General features: G+C 42.5%; 1 protein-coding gene across 5 annotated transcripts in view; it reads left to right on the top strand.

Annotated features, from left to right (window-relative positions):
• kcnma1a (potassium large conductance calcium-activated channel, subfamily M, alpha member 1a) overlaps positions 1 to 22188 on the top strand; it is a gene marked incomplete at its 3' end in the record, with an annotated part of 130894 nt that overhangs the window by 104313 nt on the left and 4393 nt on the right. For 2 of the 5 annotated variants that reach the window (XM_084561382.1, XM_084561383.1), the window contains exons 19-27: positions 5141 to 5234; positions 9106 to 9232; positions 10469 to 10693; positions 11267 to 11459; positions 14862 to 14975; positions 18037 to 18167; positions 19855 to 20049; positions 20514 to 20632; positions 20987 to 21211. In XM_084561382.1, the coding sequence (XP_084417508.1) occupies positions 5141 to 5234; positions 9106 to 9232; positions 10469 to 10693; positions 11267 to 11459; positions 14862 to 14975; positions 18037 to 18167; positions 19855 to 20049; positions 20514 to 20632; positions 20987 to 21211 (1423 nt within the window). Of the gene's footprint in view, positions 1 to 5140; positions 5235 to 9105; positions 9233 to 10336; positions 10694 to 11266; positions 11460 to 14861; positions 14976 to 16277; positions 16362 to 18036; positions 18168 to 19854; positions 20050 to 20513; positions 20633 to 20986; positions 21928 to 22188 lie in introns of those variants that run through there. The other 3 variants (XM_084561379.1, XM_084561381.1, XM_084561380.1) reach the window with 3 other exon arrangements.

Here is a 22188-nt window from a genome sequence, read left to right as displayed (position 1 = left end):
ATTTGTCAAATTTGTACAAGACATCTGGACTGCATGCGGAGATTAAGTATCTTTGCAGTAGCTCTATCTCAGTGCGGCTGTTGTGAGTAGCAAGTGTTTGTCGTCTGTGTTTTGGATATCTACATGCGCTCAAGTATGTAGCTTTTGTGTTTGTGTGTCATGGTGGCTCATTTTGTCCCGTCTACAGACCTCACAATGCTCATCATATGCAAACAGAGATGCCCAAATCCAAAGCATTTAACGAATGTCTGAATGGTAAAAACGGTGCATTGTCGACTCTAAATTTAGTTTTTTTGAGAAATGTAATAAAATCACCCATGGAACCATCATCACATCCCATTACACGTTTAGTACACTTTCCCAAAAGCATGGCTCACTCTGAGAACGGACAGTTCGTTCATTCATGTGTCTGCCTTTTTTTTTTTTTTTTTTTCCCACCATCCCGTACTTTAATCAGCACCACCATTAAGGCCTTCATCATTATTTTAATTATTTATACCTTTTATTTTGGTTGATGCCCTTTCCATTATAGTACATCAGAGTTACATTTGATTTCACTTCCATCCACCGCTCTTATGTTGATGTCTCTATTTCCTAATGTGTCTGTTTCATTACATCCTTTTTCCCTCTGTGTGACCTGCCACTTGTCTTTGCATTCTCCTCAGCCAAATATAAGTATAATGGATATGTCAGATCACGTAAGTGTGTTTCTCTGTCCTTCTCCATTCTGCTCCAGCTCTGTGTTTAGACTCTAGACCCCTCACTATGTCATGTAACATAATTAGTACTAATGCTCTGCTTTAGTATTTGCTCTGTTGTTCCTCATTCATTCAGAGTATAATCATTTTGTCTTATATCTTACAAAGATAAAAAAAAAATAAGTAAACCGACAGTGAATCCAGTGTTAAATTTAATGTTTAATTCAAATAGTTATTCTAACAATCATTAAAGATTCCTAACTTATGTTGATAAGGCAGTAAGTAAGTGATGAGTTCCTGGTATTTATAGCAGCTTAAAAAATTATATTTGTGTTTGATAATACCCATGTAGTTCCATGAAATATTCTTTTTGTATTGTGCTGCATGTAGCAGCAGATGGCGCTACAACACCAGGGAACACTGGAAGCCAAAAAGAGGCTGGCGTTCGATTCAAAGCCGATTGCAATATAGGTAAATCTTTGGTAAATAATTGTGAACTGCATTATTTTTTACTCTTCTGGTTAAGAATAATTTTTAGTTTTTGAAATGCTATTTGTCACCTTAAACATTTTATGTGTTTATTTATTGTATTTGTTCCCATTAAGGATATTGATATTAACATTTCTTTTGTTTCCTCTTCGGTACACTGGCTGCCTCCTTAGCAAAACTAAAAAGGAATTGCAGTAATCACAATATCAGTTTTGTTTGTAACTCTAACAACAAAACGGTGCATGGCCTAAAAAAGCTATTTCACGCAGTTGCAATGCAGTTGGAGAACAAAGCTTGCCAATGCAGCAACCACTGTAAAGGCAAAGCCATCTTAGCTCACATGCCAGAGTAAACATTTTTAGTTGTTACTCCTCCGCCTCATCATCCAGTTTACATTAAGTCACGGCGATCTGATAAGGCTTGCATGCAGGACAGTACCATCATGTGATTAGCATTTCAAGAAGGGACAGTTGCCGTCTGGGTTGTTCAGGATGCACAGTGGACCTGCCAGGGCGGGTGAATGCTCTGTAACGCTGCATGTGTTTGACAAGGGCCAGATGAATCCAGGAGCTATCGGTGGCGCCCTGTAAATCAAGGAGGCAGCTGACGGCTGGGATAAACGTCTGTTTATCGCCCAGGGCCACCCAAGCATGCTCTCTCCTCCAAACAACCAACCAACCACCCTTCTTCCAATGGGAGGAAAAAGGGCTGAGCCTCTCCCAGTCAACTTTACAACCAGATATTTTACTCATCTCGCTCTGTTGTCTTCATGCAGTGTGCCATGACCCCTTCAGTACTTACAAACATGTGGGTCAACTCCGCAGCCACAGTCGGATTGTGTGTGCGTACGTATTTGGTGGAGCGGCTGGCTGAACATCAGGTGTACATATGCAGAGTATTTATTCGCATTTCAGATACCACAGTTTGTCACTAGGCATGCATGCGATTACTGTTACAGTAAAAAAAAAATGTAAATGTACTGTTTCGGGGGTAAAATGACAGCATTTTCCGCCTGGAATTAAATCCGCATTGTCTGGAATTAAACCACATTCTCAAATCCGAGATGAATCCAATAAATATTTAATTATCAAAGGTTTTTGAATTAGTGATATTATAAATTATTAGTTATAGTTTTATATTTGTTGAACTGAAAGTGCGGTGCTACACATTATGCTTGAAATGACAATGCCTGATCGGATCTGGCAGGCTTTAGCCAAGCCGTGTCTCTGCTTTGTTCTACCAGAAAGTGGAGCCCAAACGAGAAATAAAACTTGAGTGGCTTCTAATTAATTCATGCTTGTCATAAATGCAAAGTAAATGTCAGTGTGAACACTTCCAGTTTCTGCACCAGTTTTATAAAATTGATGTGGTTCTTGCTTTTATAGCATGACTTGCTCTCAGTCACTTTAATCAAAACTAAACTGCAGAAGCAAATAGATTGAACTGCAATTATTAAATAATTAGCACATATTTATTTGAAGCTAGTGAACTCTTTTCTCGTTTACCTATTGTCTGCTTAACATCCTGGAGTAAAATGATGACTTCTGTTTTGTGGAATTATTTGACATAATTAGTTTAAAGGATTTGTAATTTAAAACTAATGTGACAGTTATTTTTCTGCAGTTTAAAGCTGCAGTTTAACCACTAACTAATTCATGAGGATTAACACAGGCTTTCTTACACTTTTTATTTCCCACTATTTGACAGTATTGGATGAAGTTAAACCATCTTTTCAAAACCGATCAGTTAATGCCACCGGCTGCATCACCACCTCCATCACCTCAAATGCATTCCTTCCCAACGCCCTGCATCCCAACCAGAACCACCTTGTCAACCCGGTCACAATCAACCTTGTTAATAACCGTAAAGGAAGCCTGCTCCCGGTGGGGCCGGGGCCCGGGCCCAGGGCTGACCCCTTGCAATTGCGCTTCAGTATCTCAGGTCCAGGAGACGTGGGGTCCAGATCCCTGGCTGCGAGTCGACTGAACCGGGCCCGCAGTCTTCCGGTGAAATACCGCTACCACCCCAGTAATGCCATGCCGCTCAGTCACAGTAGGCACTGTAGGTTGCCCCCTTAGCGGGATGCATCAGTCAGTAACCCCGCCTGTCCCGTCCCTTCATTTTGTCTTGTTTGCTGCATGATGGCTCACTCTGCCGAAGCCGCTGCTGTTGTTGCTCCTGCTGCTTTGCACAGATTTGCCTGCTTGTGTAGTGGCTGCTGCTGTCTACATTGGGTGACTTCCAAACTGAGGAGTAGAACAGGTGAATTTAGAAATTAAGCAAAAGAGCTGATCGTCAGTATTTATTGTCAGAAATACTGCAGGTGTTGTGAGCTCTGAGAACACTGACCTTTGGGAGTTTTATTACGCAGTGGCTGCCAAGCATTTTAATGTTGCGGGCGTAAGTGAGAAATGTTTTAATATTAACAAATTAAGTGTAAATCAGGAGGAGCGTGTCATACAATAAAGCGAGGAATGCATAGTTTCTGATGTGGTATTTTCAAAGTGCATTAGAGGGAGGATTATTTGTAAAGTGGAATGCGCTTGTGATATTAGCTATTCCGAATGCCCAATTGCATAAAGGAAATGTCAGAGAATGACATTTTATTAGAAGGCAAAGTCATATTTCTTATCTTTTATTAGCAGAATTAGGTGACAGCCTTGAATGGGAGCTCAGACAATAATGAAATTCCACATGCTTGGAATAGTCACGGCTTGCAGTGCGCGCATTGATTTGCACTAATATCATGCTGTGTTATTGATTTCTAACCAAAGGACTAATGCGGGTTTGAAGTGACGGTGCACTTGGCATTTGCGCTGGGAGAGCGTAGATTGGCGAGGAGTATCTGGGTGCCTGCGTGGAGGCTCTTGAAACTCACAGACAGTAGTGAAGATCAGACTACGGTTAGCTTGACTGAAATCTTCAGACGACTGGGCCTGGCCTCACTCTGGCTTCGCTTTCCCATTCTCTCTGTCTGACTGGGACTCAGTCAAAGTTTGAAAAGTAGCTTCTTTTTTAGATTTAATTAATATGAAAGCATATATTTGACAGGAAGCTGAACTCTAATCTGATCAAATAATCTTAAAAAAAAAAAAAGGAATGTGGTTCAGCCTCCTGCAAACCAAAAACAGAAATTTAGTATTTAATCTTAAATAAACCATTATTTTACCTTTAAAAGCGTAGGACTTGTTCTGACCTTCTTCTGCTGGAAGTTTATGTGCATTTACTAGCGCCTTTCATTATTTATAGTCCACTAATTTATACACTTTAACATTCATGATGTGTGCTAAATGTTCTCTTGGCATGGAGGTAGACCTGTAGAAGAGCCATTGTGCGCTTTAGTAAGAACTGGAATGATGGGGTGGGGTACATACGTAGTTTGATTAAAAAAAACAAATAAATAAACTACCCACTCAAGATCCATCTCCATAACATTTATTTATCTCATTGTCACTGCTTTTTGCCCATGCCTGACTGACAATGACAGTCCGCACCATCACATGGCAATGAATGGAGTAGGTAAGCATGGTCACTCTGATGCAGACTGCTAGAGGTCCAACCACCTGCACAACTTAGTGGGTGAGCACACGCAGTAGTGTGTCACTGTAGGCCCAGAAAAAGTGCACTTTAGGTAAGCCAAAAATAAAGGGGGGTTTTGGGATGTGAGCCTTCCATGACATTTTCAGGTCATAAATTGGTTTTTCTCCGTGGTTTTCTCCTGCCTATCTCAGATTTACCATTGTCCGTTACTAATGCTTTCTCTATATTTTCCTCAATTTGACACTGAATTATTAATTTTCCTTTTCTTGCGTTAATATATTTTTATTATTATTTTGTTTGCAATGACTGATTGATTGTTGGCTGTTTTATTTTGTTTATTTTTTTCATGTCAGGTCCAGCACGCTTTCTCAGCCGTCTGTTTCTGTTCTGACATTCTGCACATGTGTTTGCAGTCGAAGACGAGCATCCGTCAACCCTCTCGCCCAAAAAAAAGCAGCGCAACGGCGGGATGCGGAACTCGCCCAACTGCTCGCCCAAAATGATGAGGTAAGAGGCGCCGGTTTCGTTCTCCCACCAGCTTTCAAACGAGGAGTGAGAGGAAGTCAGATACGGGGGGGGCGGGGAGGCAGGGAAGGAGAGGGTTGTCTGAGAGCTTCAGAAGAGTATGCTGCTGATGGTGAGATGGTGGGAGTTTGGATGGATAGGAGGGGGCAAATTAGGGGTGGCAGAAGAGGGAGGTAAGACACTCTGCGAGAGAAAAAGAGAGGAGAAATGCCCTGTTAGGCTCTGGCTGTTTAGGATGGCATGCTGTCAGCTGTTAATGACGGTGCTGAAATAATATTTCTGTCATGAAAAGCGGCTGTGAGGAGCCGTTTGAAAACTCCTCTGGCTTTAAAGACCCGGCTGTCACCTCCTCCGGTCTGGTCCACATGTACTCCTTAAACAATGCTGGCACTAATGACACTAGCAACCAATCAGAGGGACCTGCATGGTTACTTTGCCCTCAGGCTACTCCTCTATTGTGGGAACCCCTGTGAGTACTGTTTCTGGTACTTAAGGCCATATGCGCGATGTATCATCACAATCAAATATGAATTCAAATATTACCTTCCTTTTATCCCGTCCCGTGGAATTAAATTGTGGTTAATTGATTTTGAAAGATAAAAGGGGTAGGTTTTTGTGCTCCTCCGGCTGCGAGGCGAGGTTAGCATCACGACGGCGCGGAAGATACAGGGAGGCCTGGTTGCGCGGATTGGGATGGAAGGATGAAGGCGCGGTGGCGAAGATCTAACAAGACAGAAACGCTCGTAGCTGCGGTGCGTGTCTCTTAATGAGGGCAAGCGTTATGGCCGTCATCTTTGAGACCTTACGTTAAAAAAAAATCCAAAGAGGCCTGTGTGTGTATTTTTAAATTTTTAATTTCTTGTCATGCACGCACACTTGTCTCTCCAGTATCTGAATTACATGCAAAAAACAAAGACAGAATATCAATGTTGTAAACAAAGACAATACACAAATGTATAATATAAAGTAGTTTTATTCTGATCTCTGGTTATTTTGCTCTCTTTTCATATCTTACATATAGTACTAAATTCACCGTATACTGCGGGTGCGTTTTCCTCTCTGTGTTAGTCCTGCTAGCTTCCCCTTAGGCACCGATCCTCCTACTACACCGGCATGCCTATATGATTTTTGCCCAGTATACTTGCCGGCCTCCCCCTCAGTTCTTCAACAAAACAAGGACTTAATAAGTCTTCACACTTGCCAAACCATTAGCCCAACGCGGAGTCATACCCTTCAGTCTAGTTTGCAGCAGAGCATCAGTTTCGATGCCCTTGCTCTGAGGGAGAAAACTGCTACAAAAACAACTAGACGTCTGGCACATTTCCAGCTAACTGCTTGTTTAAAAGGCTGTTTAGTTTGCCTGACTTAAAGCACAAAACCTTTTCTTCTCTTCCTTTTCTGCTTAGGAGATGGTCCCCGTTTGCCATGTAATATATGCATCTCCGCTTTGATCTCGCAGTGATAATAATCCTTGCGAGTTATTTACTCAGTTTTGAAAACGCTTCAAAGCGGTGTCAAAGTTTTCTCCGCTTTAGGGGTGCTTCTGTATTCTGCTGGCTCTTGGGTACTGGGATGACAGGTCCTCTGTTATAGGTGTAGATTTTTTTATTCCAAGTCTTAGCCTTTAGCAGAACATCAAATTACTCATCATAGTCCACACACCCCCCCCCCCTTCACAGCTGCCCCTGTCAACATATAACACCATATATATTAAACGGTTGTGCTGTACAAAGTGGATTTTATGCACAATGAAAAGTGATTGTTTGAGGTAGCCTTAGGGATACTTTATTCTACAAGCAAGAAGGGGGGAAACACAGAAGAGAGCTAGCAAGAGAGCGAACATACGTATCAAGTATGGTTTTTACAGGACTTGCAGCCTGAAGGCCTTTGTAAATAAATAATGATCAACAGATTGGCTGTGGGCTTTTGAAAAGCATGCCTTTGTCAGTTTGCATGATGGGGAAAATTTTCAAAGCGAGAGGCTGCCTTCGTAGTCTGGCAGAGAGGGATTGGGGGAGCACGCCCATCCCCAGCTTGTGACTGCAGAGTGATACACTGGAATAACTCAACTGCGTTTGAAATATATACTGAGGGAGAGACTTGGAAAGAAAGAGAGGGAGTGAGGCTCTGGAGTGACACGCGCTCTAAAGGAAATACTGTTTGTCCTATATAAAAGTACAACTGATAACGTATTATTTCTCACCCTGGGAAAAGATTCGGTTTGCAGTCTGATGTTTTTTGAATATATATATTGTCTAGAAAAAAATATTGCAGGTACTGTATATATTTATGCACGTTATTATAATTTTTTGTTAATTTACTAGTAGCCAATCAAACGGATAATTGTGCTAATGAACTGCACTGCCACCGTGGCGTCAACACCACTCCCGCGAACATCTCTGACGGGTCATGACTGACAACACACACCCGATCGCAGCGGATGTCATAGTATCATCCGCAGCTGATATCCCTTGGGCGTGGCCCTGTAGCGCAGACGTCATGTCTGCTCTCCCCGAGCCTTGTGGTAGGTTCAACCCGAGGCACGGAGAAGGGTGAGGGAGGAGGAGGTGTGCGGAGACTGTGACAGGCTGCCAGTCACGCCGCTGACAGCTCTGTGAAAGATAGCTGTCTTGGCAGAGAGAGGTGGAGCGGCAGCCCGCCTGCATGCGCCAGTCAGCCCCTGTGTGGAGGCGAGCAGAGAGCCGAGCAGATTGAAGTGACGGGGGGGGCTCCGTGGAGTTGATTGGCGCAACACGCAGCTCTGGATGAAAGATTCAGGCTGAGTGTAAAAACACTAAATGCTGTCAGTGTTATTATCACCTGCTCTAACTGATAGAGGGAATAGGGGGGGGAAAGAGAAGTGGAGCGAGAGGGTGGCTAATTGACAGCTTTTTTTAACTTTTACTTTTTCTGCGATGGCATGCAATCCAAATGCAGGTTGAAGGAAGAGACAACATCAAAGCCTTGTCAGTGAATGACAGTGTTGATAGAGGATAGAGAGAGTGATACTGAGAGAGATGTATGTCAAATTCTTGAGATGTTTTCTCCCATATTACTCTCTGCAGTTTTAGGAGTCTGCATAGTTCTGCTTTAACCAAGCATTTTCATTATTTGGGTTAAACAGTAAATAAATTAGATTAGCACTGATGTTAAACACACAATATTTGCTGAGGAGAAGCGCCACATTTTTTGCGGTTTGCCTCGACACACCGAGTGTTTTTAATGACATTTCCCCGCTTATGCTTAGAGGAACTGCAAGAACATGTCTTGTAGAATAAGTGAAATAATGGGAGAGGCGGTACAACGGGACTGACAGGAACCCTTTCATGGTCAGTGTTACACTGGATAAAACTCAGCAGCCCACTGCTGTGGATTAGCCTGTTTGGTTGTGACATCCTGCTGAAACATTAATGGCCATCAGTTGGGAAAAGCAAAATGTGATTGGGCAAATTCCTGAAATATTTAAAGTGTGAGCCTGTTGGAGCTTTTACAATTTGCGCCACATGGCGTCAGGAACTGGATGAGAGGGTAAAAGCTGGTAATTGGCCTTGTGTTGTCATGCCATTCAGTCAAAAGCACTCAAATCTTGCTGTTCTCCTCTGTACCAGTGTGAGCACCAGGGTCTTTGAATTTTCTGATTCCTTGACTTCAAGGACAAGAAAGGATGGAGGATATTGTAGTTGGGGGTTATGTAGAGCAGCAGAAAGTTTAACACATTGAGAATGAGATGGACTTTTAGTATGCTGAATGTACAGACAGTGCAGATCTCTAGAAAACCCTTGGTGGTCTTTCACTGATTTCATAGTTAAGGCCTACGTCTCGCTATCTAACATAAATATATACTGTTTTTCAGTCGACACGACCCCCTCCTAATTCCTGGAAACGAACAAATTGAGAACATGGACATGAACGTGAAGAGGTATGACTCGACAGGGATGTTTCACTGGTGCCCTTCAAAAGACATCGAAAAAGTCATCCTGGTAAGTTTTGCAAGAGCTTTACAGCTGCAATCTGGTCTAAAATAATAGAATATATTTATAAAAAAGAACTTAAGTAAGTATGCTCAGGAGCAAAAGTTTCCCCTTCATACTATAGACTCACAGAATCACATACTAATGTGTATTGAAATCTCTCTCACTGCCTCTCTGTTGTTTCAAGGTGAGTTTGTTTTTTTATATATATATTTATTCATCCACAGAGGATCTCTGAACAGCTTTTTAACACTCCAAGCATGAGTTTTCTGAGATTTAACAAGGCAGTTTGTAAGCATTAGTTCGTCATTTTTTTGGATCGGTTCAACCCTTTCCAAATCAAATGTAAAAAAAAAAAAAAAGGCACCTACTGTATATGCTCCATCTTTAACATACTTTTTGGCTAGTATATCACTGTAACTTTTTAAAGATTTAACTGTACTAGAATTAAATTATCACTGAGTTCAAGAATAATCCCGCATAATCTTTTTATATTTTAAGTTTTAAATGTTAACGTGCCGGTATGAGCTCGTTTTTAGCAGTGGCCTCTTAATGCTGTGACTTTGACCTTATGTTTTCCAAAAAAAAACAACCAAAAGTTGTAGCTTCACATCAACTGAAATCACAGTAGCCGTTTAGTTTTCTTGACATGCACCCCGGCTTTGCAACCGAAAGCATGCAGAGCTGCTGTGACAGGCGACAGATCTTCAAAGCAGGGCATTGCATCGTTTTTATTTTCAGAATGGAATTAATAGAATAGTGGAGCTTTGTTTATTTATACCTTTCTTACTCATGACTGAGTCCTGGTCATAGATACCGTATGTGCCTTAAATCTTACAAACTGCATTTTTCTGTCCCCTATATGAAAAAGACCACATTTGTATTTTTGTGTGTTACATTTTTCTGACTATCCAATAAACTGCTTAACCACATTATAATGGTTAACCAAACTGTTTGTTTCTGTATATCTTACAGAGTAATGTATAGTTTTTAATTAAATATATATATAGAGATAAATTCTTTGTGAACTTGGTGAACTATTAAATGTATATTTATTACAGTTTATAATATATTTTTAGGCACAGATAAAACTGGAAATTTGTCATTACCCAGTTTTCTGTCAAAAGCACTACTTCTATTCTGTACATCTGTGTTTGTGTCTCTTCCTCTGCTCTGGCATCTACACATTTCTCATCGATTTCTCCGCTCTCCTCCCCTACCCCTTTGTCTCTTTGTCCCCTGCAGACCCGGAGTGAAGCCTCCATGACGGTGCTGAGCGGTCATGTAGTGGTCTGTATATTTGGGGATGTCACGTCCGCTTTAGTGGGGCTGCGAAACCTGGTGATGCCTTTAAGAGCCAGCAACTTCCATTACCATGAGCTAAAGCCTATAGTTTTTGTGGGCTCGCTGGAATACCTTCGGAGAGAGTGGGAAACTTTACACAACTTCCCCAAGGTCTCCATCTTACCTGTGAGTGTGCTTGTCCGCCGGCGTGGTGCATGAATTGAAAAACAGAATCTGTTCAAATGAAAGAAGCGTTGACATTTTGAATTACACGCCCACTGGAATCTTGGAGAAATTGTCATTTTGATTTGATCACACATTACTCAATTGAATGATCACTACATGAGAGTTCAGTGAACCCCCCGCCACCCCGCCCCATTTTCCAGAGCAGTGACACATCCTGCGTATTCAAAGTGGAGTTTTTAAGTGTTGCAGCTGCAGTTCCCATCACAGATGGCGTGGCTTGTTGCCTTAGAGCTTGTTAGGCCTGGCTTGACTGATGATCAGAGGAGAATCCCAAACACAGCCCTCAGCGCAGGCTAGCCTTTAGATTAGTCCATGTCTCTGAATCTCCAATGCCCAGTTAGATCAGTGGAATGTCATCGCCTCAGAACAAGAATACTTGTTAACTAATTTCCCAGAGCCCCTCTCCACTCGCTTCTTAAATTTGTTTTTCTCTCCCCCATGTCTGTCTGTTCTCTGTGTTTCGCTCTCTCCCTCGCTGTCTTGCTCTTTCTCTGTGTTCTCCTCACCCTGAAGGGTACGCCATTAAGTCGGGCAGATTTAAGGGCTGTCAACATCAACCTCTGCGACATGTGCGTAATACTGTCAGCCAATCAGAACAATATCGAAGATGCCTCACTGCAGGATAAAGAATGCATCTTGGCATCACTCAACATCAAATCTATGCAGTTTGATGACAGCATCGGGGTCTTACAGGCTAATTCCCAAGGTAAGAAGCGTCCTATTAGACTCTGTGTGCACTGCTGCCCAAAGGGGACAGGTTATGGCAGAGAAGGAAGACAGTAGTCAAAGATAGGAAAAGACTAGAGGGTGAGAAAGTCACACAGGAGGGATAGATGTAGTTTGTCAAGCACAGAGTCTGCTAAGTGCTCTTAATCGAAATTCTCTGCAAGTCTGATTTGAGTAGTGTCTGTAAACCGACTTTACTGTAACTCCCGAAGATGTGCGCGCCCAAAATGTTGTGCTGATTGCTTCATCAAGCCTTTGAAGAGTGTTTACTCCACATCATTTTCTGATGATTTCAGTCTTGTCCCTGGTAATTAGATGCTGCTAAGCCTCTTTGATAATACTTTTTAATGATGTAATCAACATGACTGTGTCATTTGATGTTGTTCCTCCTGATCTGGAGTCTGGCAGATCGTCTGGAACAGATTGTTGATGTTTGCAGACAAACATACGAACCTGGCATCCCATCAGGCCTCATCATCATTAAGCAGCTAGTACAAATCACCAGGCAGGCCAATTCAGCTGCTCCTCATTAGTCACAACAAAACAGCGACACGTGCATGCACACTCTCCATCGTTTGAATGCGGGTGCACGTGTTCGAGCACATGACGCATGCGCACATTCACGCCACGGCAATCTGTCGGGCAAACATCCGCAAACAGGTAATCCTCGGTTCATGATTAGCTTGAAAGGCAAGGCATGCCCTGAGCGCGGCACTATTTACTGCCACCGGAGTGACTGTTGTGAATACAAATCAAAGCTGAAGGTTCAAGAGGCCATTATTTTTTAGTGCAGAGCACTTCCACATGTTTTAGGAGAATGCCAATGCTGTTATTTCTCCGGCCTTGAATGAGTGATATGCTGTCGATAGCAGTGCCACCGAGGAACAATAAGCAGGGGTAAATCTGAGAGCATGCCACCCCGGGGAGCACTACTCACAGAAAGCCACCTCAGTACAGAAGCCCACTGTTCTATATATTTCCCCCCTAGATCAATAGATGGAGTCTGGTCTCATCAATAATTGGGTTTCACATTAACCACCCACTTAAGAAAACACACAAGACTGGCAATCGTGCATACGCAAGAAAATGCACGCATATTCCCAGACACTGCCATTGTACCACAGGTATTGCTGTGGGGATTCCTTCCTCCTAGCGATGCTCCCATTCAGACACCGTCTGTAGAATTGAGAAGGTGCAAATGAATAAGTAAACATGCGCTTTCCTCAGGGAGAGCTTCTCACGGCTGCTGTAGCATGTAGTCAACCACAGAGCGTAGCAGTGCCTGCGGGGCTACAGGGGATAAGGGGGTATGTAACCCAGATCTCACTTGTCTGTTGTACATTGTAGCTGAACAGTTACAGTCGTGCAGTTTCAACAGCCAGCCGGAAGAGGATGGGCTGCGTAAATTGTTTCTCCAAAAAGATTATGAAATAAGTATATACGTTTAGAAAAAAAGAAATCTATAAAATTAAGGGTATACAATAAGCTCAACTGTTATTTATATGAAGTATATATAGATTTAATGTTTAATTGTATTAAGGGATGTAATATTATTAATATCATGTGTGAATTATGTGAATGTTTCATATTAGAATTTCACTTTTGCGTGAACTTAGAAGACAATTACTGCTCCCCTGTTTTTGCAGTGCTCAGTGAAGATATACAGCTCTCACTTTGGAGTTAATACTGCATTGCAACTTTTGAGCTTTCTGTAACATAACGGGTTTTGAAAGCAGCTCAGCGGCAGGCCTCATGTATACCCCTGTTCTCACCAGCGTCACTTTCTGGTGTTGGTGTGCACTGCGCAGAACGGAGGCACCGACTTCATGTTCGCTATGATACAATAAGGGGAGCGTTTCAGAGGCAGAATCCAAAAACTTGCTGTCACTCTGCGGCGGGGTAAACGTCATCCTTTATGGACACAGACAAAATGATGTTTGCACTCTCTGAGCTTCTACTCCCTGGTTGACTCAAAGTGTCAAACCTCTACTATTTCGTAGTTCAATAATTGGTGTAACAAAAGTTATGATTATCCATGCTTCAGTTCAGTGTGTGCTTCCTGCTGCGTGCTGAACTATTTGGTGTCTTCTCTGTTGCAAAGGGCTGAAAGATCTCTTTTGTAATGTAAGCAGCTCATTGAGTTTCTTGACAGGAAAGGCACACACACGCACGCACACAGAGAATTTGCAATCCTTTTAAAACTTTGTGACCTGAATATATTCCCTGCATTATGTTTCCTTGGTGGTGGCACTATAAGCTGGCATTTTGCTGTAGTCAGCACTAAATGATGGATGTCAAAACACAGTTGATGCATTATGCATATAGCATTACAGATTTAAGGTGTTTACTTGTCACTTTGAGGAAATGCAAAAATGTGAAGTCATGTGGATTCATACTCCTGTCACTTGCACTTGTATTTCATGGTTCCGCGCCACACCATTTCCGATAAAAGGTTTTCAGGATCCACTTGGCCAATTTTATCGGAACAAAATGAACAACATATAAAATTTATGTCTGCCCGTTGATGGAGGGATGTGAATGCTAAATATGTCTTAGCTGACCCTTAAAAGCACAGTATCCGTATTGCGGTTTTTCAGCAGGCGTCTTGTTCACTTAGCCATCTCCTCCCTTCTGTGTGTTTTTTTTTTCTTTCTCTGTCACCCTTTTGAATGACACATAAAGCGCACATCAGCAGCTTCATGCTGAATGAGCTGACATGCACTATGTGTAAGTGTATTGATACGGCGTTGCAGGTCATGTCCTCATACTTTTGTGCTAACACACTTGTAAGAAAGGCACATCTTTTCCTGCGCATAAAATAATGCTGCAGAGCGCGTTCGTGTTGTAATGTAGAATTTTTGTGAAACGGCATGTCATATTTACAGTAGGCACGACAAAAATACCACAAAATGGATCTAAAAACCAGAAATCTGTGGGTTTGAAAAGCCGCAGCTACAGTTGCACTCTCACATAAAACAGCAGAGGTGTTACGCAAGAACAAGAATCACTGAAATTTATTTAAAGTAAAATTAAAAGTTTAAGGAATAATGCTGGAGAATTGAACCTAGCTTACCTTGATATAATTTTAATGTGATTTAACTGTGCTTATTTTACCTTTAAATAACATTTTAATTGATTCCATAGATAATGTATCAATTTTTCCTAAACAAAGTAGCTGCAGAAAATACAGTTTAACATTTATTGGCGACCAGCCAGAGGCAAAATGTTATTAACGCACGTTATCAGGATATTGTGTATTAAGGAAGACTCTACAATCTTTACATTTGTTATACAGTTTTGCTCCTTCAAACTTTAAACAAGAGCGCTCAATGATTCTCTTTTATATTATTTGCTGAATGCACGTGTTGCTTGTTGTGTTCAGGTTTCACGCCCCCTGGAATGGACAGGTCATCTCCAGACAGCAGTCCACTACATGGCTTTGTGCGTCAGGCTTCCGTCACCACCGGATCCAACATCCCCATCATCACAGAACTAGGTAAAACCCGCTCTCCACCCACCCGCCCGCTCCGAACCTAAAGTAACCTCAGATCAGCTCATTGCTCATTTCCAGGCATAGACACGCAGAGCCGATAATCCAAGACTTCATTCTGCTCTCAAAAGTTCCAACTCATTCGAGGTCTTTCGGACTTAGGAATGCACGTTGTGGAATTTTTGCTCCCTTTCATTGTGCCGCTAGCCTTGCCCAACTCCAACTGGATCTGGCAAGTTGTTGTCAAATGGTGACTTGAAAGATGTCAGACAAGCGCTTTTAGGACAAAAGCTACATCTCCTGCAATTTGTCCCCTAATGGACGAGAGAAACTCAGCCCGATGGAGAGGGTGAGAGAGGGAGAAAAGGGAAAGAGACAAAAAAAAGGTAGAGAGGGGGGGAAAAAAAGTGCCTTGGTTGCAAAATGGGTCCATTTATTAATAACAATGCCAGTGGTTGTATTCCCACTGGTGATGGGGACTCATGAAACTTTCAGATCTCCGAGGGGCCTTCTAAAGCACCAGAGACCGGCTACTCTGTCTCCCCTGACCCAATTAGGGAGCAATGGAGCATGAGGCCAGCTAAGAAAAGGCCAGAAAGAGAAAGGAGCTACCTAATGTTACTTGTAAGCGGGCCAGCCATTATAGAGAACAGAGGCTCTCCCATTACACCGCTGACCGCATACGTAATCATCAAAACTAGATAGCCCACGTTGGAGTCATTGGTTTTGGTCTTGGGCCTCAAATGCTAGCAGCTTCAATGCTGTGCCCCTGCGTTCTCTTTGATTACAAATGCTACTGCTGCAGCAACACCAGATGTGATAAAAATGCCCCTCAAGGAAAGGAAGGACTAAGAGTATAGAGACGAGAGAGTGGCTGCATGTCTCACTGGAACCGCATACCATAATTGCATTGTCATATGTTCGGGTTACAGTGCCAGGTGCAGATTAAAGTCAAGTTGAAACATAAAAACACGCCTCATCTGAGTTGCATGATCAATTCGGTTTGCATGGCGCGTGAAGTAGGTGTGTTTATGGATAAGACCTTGTTTATCCCTTTTACTGTGTCACCATGAAGTAATTTATTGTTGGTGGTAGTGGCGTCGGCCGTGACGGCTCTGGCTTTGTGTCTACTGGGCGCCGTAATCCGGGGCGCTTTACCTTTAGACGCCGGACAACCGTGAATGCCTCGCATAATTCCCGGAAGCTGACGCGAGCAGCCTGAGACAGCGAAATGCCTTTTTAACGCAGTCTTTGAAACTGTTTCAATAACCATTTCTCCATCTCTCTGCACTGTCTCATCACCATTAGCTAAACCTGGCAAACTACTGCCATTGGTTTCAGTCAGTCAGGAAAAAAAAAGTGGAACCAACATACAAATGATAACAGAGCTGGGTAAGCTGAGCCTTTGTCCTCTGCTGCCGTTCGTTCCCTCGCTCCGCCGCTCCGCTCCTCTTCAGCTTGTCTTGATTTATCTGGCTGCAGTCAAGGCCCGCGCTGCTCCCATGGCTTCACTTTGAACACATTTTTATTCTTCGTTCTGGTTGAATTTGACTGTCTTGTTTTGGTCCCTTTTTAATGATTTTTTTTTTTTCTTTTTGGGGTATTTTTTTTTTTCTCTCCCTCCAGTTGCGTTTGCAGAGCATCACTCGGCCTTTGATCACGCTCAGTCTGTCCTTGTGGCTGTTTTCATAGCAACACCCCCCCTCCGGCCCCCCTCTCCACCACCACCGCCCTCCTCTTCCAAACGCACTCACATACTAAAACCCCCACCCCCCATTCACTCCTTTGGCCTGGTCCTGTTTGCATCAGCCCCCTGTCTCTTTGACTGACATTTCTGTTCCACAGCTCACAGGAAGAAATCAGATTTCAAAAACAAAAAAGAAATCAACATCAGTCCATCTTTTAAGCTGTTATTTTTTAAATTTATTTTCCATTTTCTTTTTTCTCCTCCGGACCATATATCTGACGTGCAGATTTTGCAAACAAAAACTTGTATGATGCTCATTTTTTTAAGTAACATTGGCTCATAGACCCTTCACTGCCCACTGCTGCTGGGGACAAAGCCTATATAAGGCACAATAAGACAGCCATGGTGTCCATGATAAAACAATGAACTGTCATTTTTCTTTAATTACTGGGTTATTTTCATTCACACTGTGCTTAATATATTTAAGAGCCCTGAGTTATTATTAATAATGATATAAAAAGTGTGTTGTTACCTGGCTTTGACTTTCAGGGCGCAGGTAAATATATGCAAGATGTATTCCTCTAAAGGTGATGATGTGACAAACACATCCATCAAGAAAAAAAAAAAAAAAAAACTCTGAAAAACAACGAAGCATGTGTTTTTACAGGTGCATGCTTTTTTTCACCTGAGATAGTAGCCATTGTGGAAGTCTCAAATTTTACCGTGTTTACCGGATGCACCGAAAAAAACTGTTAAATATATGCAAACAATACATACCGAGTTTTGCACTGCAGTAAACAAGAAGCTCAAGATACAGTAGCCTCTGATGGACTAGGATTGAGGACTTCTACAATGGTTATCACCGTGTATGCACAATATGCACTAAATTTTCCCAGAGTTGTGTTTTGTCTAAATGTATGAAATGCACCCTGCATGTTGTTTATAGTGTTCAAGATTTCTCTCAATATTTATACTCAAAAACAATTATGGATGGCATATTTATTCATAGCCTGTCTTGGAATTCAGACAGTGGTATATTAGAGTGAATCCAAAACATGTCAATTGCTTGGAGAAGAAATAAGTTTCTTGTTTAATCTTAAAGCTAAGCTCATCTGTAAAAATTGCAGCGTAGAAGCAAAATATAAAATATATAATGTGCATCTAATGTTACATTATATTGCAAGCCCGTTGATGCCTGAGACCTTTCTCCTACCCTACCATGATGTATCCATATCTTTTCAAATGTGACTGAACTTTCAGATATATACATATATAAAACCTATATCTGTAAACTCTCAGGTGTGTTGGTGTGTGTGTGTGTGAGCGTGTGCGCTTTGCACAGCGCCCCTCTCTAACTCAGCTGCGCTTCCCCTCTCTCAGTGAACGACTCAAACGTTCAGTTCCTGGACCAAGATGATGATGACGACCCAGACACAGAGCTGTACCTCACTCAGCCCTTCGCCTGCGGCACCGCCTTCGCTGTCAGTGTACTCGACTCCCTGATGAGCGCGGTGAGTTCTCAGACAGTCTCGCAGTAAACTCGCCCGCTTTGGAGTGTTTTTTTTTTTTGTTTTTTTTTTTACTCATTTATTTCAAAATCATACGTTTTACTACACATTTTACAATTTTTATTTCCTAATTTATTTACGGTCCCTGTCATATAAAAAAGATATACTCTCAATTTAAAAAAATAAAATAAAGATGAATGAATAGAGAGAGTGCATGGGGATGCTTTCTACACTGTGTAACAATTTCATGTTGTTGCACTGGTAGAAACTGCAGGATGAGCGGTGTGAACTCAAGTGAGTCACTCTCAAAAGATGGCCCTGAAATAACTTTGGAAGTTAGTAACCCAGAGTTCAGAATATATATATTTCTTTATTTTCAGTTCCTTCATTTGCATATTAACTGTAACCATAAAAATTACAGACTACATATTCAGTGTAGTTAAATGCAGTCATGAGGTTTACATCTCAAAACAGTTGAAATGTTGGTAAATTAAATGGTGCAGTACATCGATCACCAAAACAAAGTTAATGGCATCATTCCTTTTCTTAATTATTGTAAATTTGACTAAAAGAGCCTCATTAGATCTTTTCACAAGGTAAGTGTTGAAGGTGAGCATAATGGCGCTGACACAAGCAAGGCTGTAACAGGTCAAAGATGCCGCCTTTCATCTCTCGACAGTGCCGCCGCTGCGCTGCAGATCAGATAAATGAGATGGGAAGAAATGATCTTCTCCAGCGAATCCACCCCTCACAAACCCAACAGCGCTTTTTTTTCCTCCCCCCTTTGGTGCTGTGATGGCTTAATTCCAGCAGTCCTCTGTTTGAATGAGGGGTTACAGGGGCGTGCAGTGCCGAGCTGAGCGGGGAGTAGAGGCAGGCGTCAGCTGTAGTCTGGCACTGGTCAGAGGTGAAGCCGGCTAATGGACACTGCTCATCCATCATGAGGCTCTGCAGGCCTGTCAGGGGCCCGGGGAGAGGCGCTGCCACTCCGGCCCGGCTGCCGAGTGACATCGGCTGTCTCCGCGCGTGGCAAAAAGCAGGTTCCTGATCGGCTTGAAGAGAGTCTGACGCCCGCGGAGACCAGTCAAATCGTTGTTTCATAAGGGAATGCAGACATCGGACAGTGTTCACAGAGGAAAGAGTGGTGCCTTGTGATGATCCTCCGTGTGATTATCAAAATGCTATGGACTGTTTCTCTCAAATTTGGGATTTGTCCAATAGCTTACAATAAAATACAGTTACACTTGTACCAGAGTCATGCAGATTTCCCTCAAAAAAAACGTGGAGGTGAATGAAATTTGTGGTGCCTATAGCTTTGAGAAATAAATACACCTTAAAACTTTAAAAATAAATATACATTTCGTCCATTCCACAAAGACACATGGCTAATGAATTTTCTCAATAAAAAAAAATACAAAAACTTTAGTAAATAAAACCAGAACTATCTGCAATGATAATATAACATTAGGGGTAAGTGAGAAAAAGTAAGTAATTTCTTCAACTGAGCCTTTAAAGCTACTAAAATTAAAGGTACAGTGCTCAAGACAGGCAGTCTCTTCATCTCATAGTTAGTCCTACATTAGGAGACAGTATGAGGAGGAGGCAGCTTTCCTACCACATCTGCCACCTCTCCACTCGTGACCCTGATGGCGCCTGCTGACGGAGATCCTCTCTTTTTTTTTCTCCCCAGACGTACTTCAATGATAATATCCTCACGTTGATTCGGACGCTGGTCACAGGGGGAGCCACGCCAGAGCTGGAGGGCCTGCTGGCCGAGGAGAACGCTCTCAGAGGAGGCTACAGCACACCGCAGACGCTGGCCAATAGAGACAGGTGTCGCGTCGCCCAGCTAGCCCTCTACGACGGGCCGTTCGCTGACTTGGGGGTAAGTGGATGTTTAAGTGGAGATGACACGTTTTGGCACTACCCAGCAGCACACATCTGGCCGCCTCCGCTCCTCGCGGTCCTTAATCCGATGTGAAGAACAGTGATCACGCAAAGCAGGCCTTAGTGGGCGGAGAGGGAAGAACGCTTTTGGAGAGAACAATGAACACCACCAAGGAAATACCAACTTTAATTGGTTCCAAGCCTGCTTTTACAGGGATTTTCTTATTGTTATAAAGAATTTCCAATACTGAAGTAATTCGTTGTTTTTTTGTTTGTTTTTTTATTTATTTTGCAGATGAATGCACAATTTTCATTGCTCATTGTCTGCGTTGCCAACAGTTGGTATTCACTAGCAAGATGCAAAACATTACAGAACACATGTATCACCCTGACTGACACTGGAGGAGCCCATCAGGCCGACCTAAAACACGCTGAAGGTGTCTTTGTTCTGTTGTTTGCCAGGATGGCGGCTGCTACGGGGATTTGTTCTGTAAAGCACTGAAGACGTACAACATGCTGTGCTTTGGAATCTACAGATTAAGAGACGCTCATCTCGGTTCACCGAGCCAGTGCACAAAACGGTACGGTATCCGCCTTCGATTGGTCGACGCGATAAATCGATTCATCACTCTAAACCCGACGTCACAGCAGCTTTTAAATCACAAAAGCAAGTTAGTTAGGTTAGTTAGGTGAGGGAAAGAATGGAATTAAAGAACTAGGAATAGTGGCTGTAGATAGGACTAATGCTAACTTTATTTATTGATATAAAGTATACTGTAAATTGGAGTGTACTGTAAATGGTCTGTTTTATACACTTTCCTTTACTTTTTCATGCATATTAATCTTTAAATCCCCAAATGTTCTAGTAAAGAACATCAAAACCTTTCTTAGATATTTTAAACTTCAATCCTTTCCCCTGTTTGCTCTCTGACCAGATATGTGATCACAAACCCCCCGTACGAGTTCGAGCTGGTGCCCACAGACCTGATCTTCTGCCTCATGCAGTTCGACCACAACGCTGGCCAGTCCCGGACAAGCTTATCCCACTCCTCCCACTCCTCCCATTCCTCCAGCAAAAAGAGCTCCTCCGTGCACTCCATCCCCCCCTCCAACCGTCAGAACCGCAGCAGCAAGACCCGGGAGGCGCGCGACAAACAGAAGTACGTGCGCTCGCGCGTTCAACGCAGTTTCGGCCTGCATGTTTAGTGTTTAATACCTGTATCTTACAGCCGTGTGTGTGTTTGTGTGCAGACTGTGACGACACATGCACCGATGATTACTGTGTGTTGTGCGTGATTTGTGATTTGTGCTCTGCGTCCATGCCCGGGGTTTGTGTGTTGTTTCTTTCATAATCATCTGCATGTGGTCTTCGCTCTCACATCACAGCAATCATAACATGACATTAGCGAATTGGTAAAGTCTCTTTGTGGAAAGTTAGACTCGAAGACTGTTAAAGCTTTTGGCGTTATAAACGATAAAACCACTTGTTTGGGTGACACAGCCGCTGTGGTTGGAAACAAGCTCAACACAAGTAAACACACACTCAGTATGTTGTTTGCTCTACCTGTTTTATCTGTCTTAGTAGATAGCTGTTTTATGTCTATCTGGTAGTAGTTGTGGAGTAAATAATTGTTATTTGTTGGATATTTGTGCACATGATCAGTACGTCTGAATCATGGATGTAATGTACTGTGGTTTGACGACTATCGCTGACACTGATTGTAAAGCTCTTTTGGCTAACATTACTGATATGCCAATACTCATAAGACCATCCCTCATTTTGCAGTGGTGATATTTTGTTATTCATGGTGCATCTGTACTGCTTTATTGCATGTCCATGTTGGTAGCCCTCCTGAGCAGGTTCTTATTTCCTGTTCTGTTTATTAGAGTCATACGATTATTTCAAATTCGGTTAAATATTTGACCTACATGTTATATAGTCCTTATTCTCTCCCCCAAAATTTATAAAGATAAGGAAGCAGAGGTGTGGACTCAGTCACAAGTGGGATGACTTTAGTCTCAAAATCTTTTCCCAGTATCGCAGGCTCTGTTTGGGCCAATGAGTAGCAGTGATTTGTTAAAACAGAAGTGTTGCCAGTTCTTGACTCATAACCCAAAACAAGAAAAGAAATCCGCT

This window comes from Chelon labrosus, assembly GCF_963514085.1.
Source record: "Chelon labrosus genome assembly, chromosome: 15".
NCBI classification, from domain to species: Eukaryota; Metazoa; Chordata; class Actinopteri; order Mugiliformes; family Mugilidae; genus Chelon; species Chelon labrosus.
This window is presented reverse-complemented; position numbering and strand designations above follow the sequence as displayed.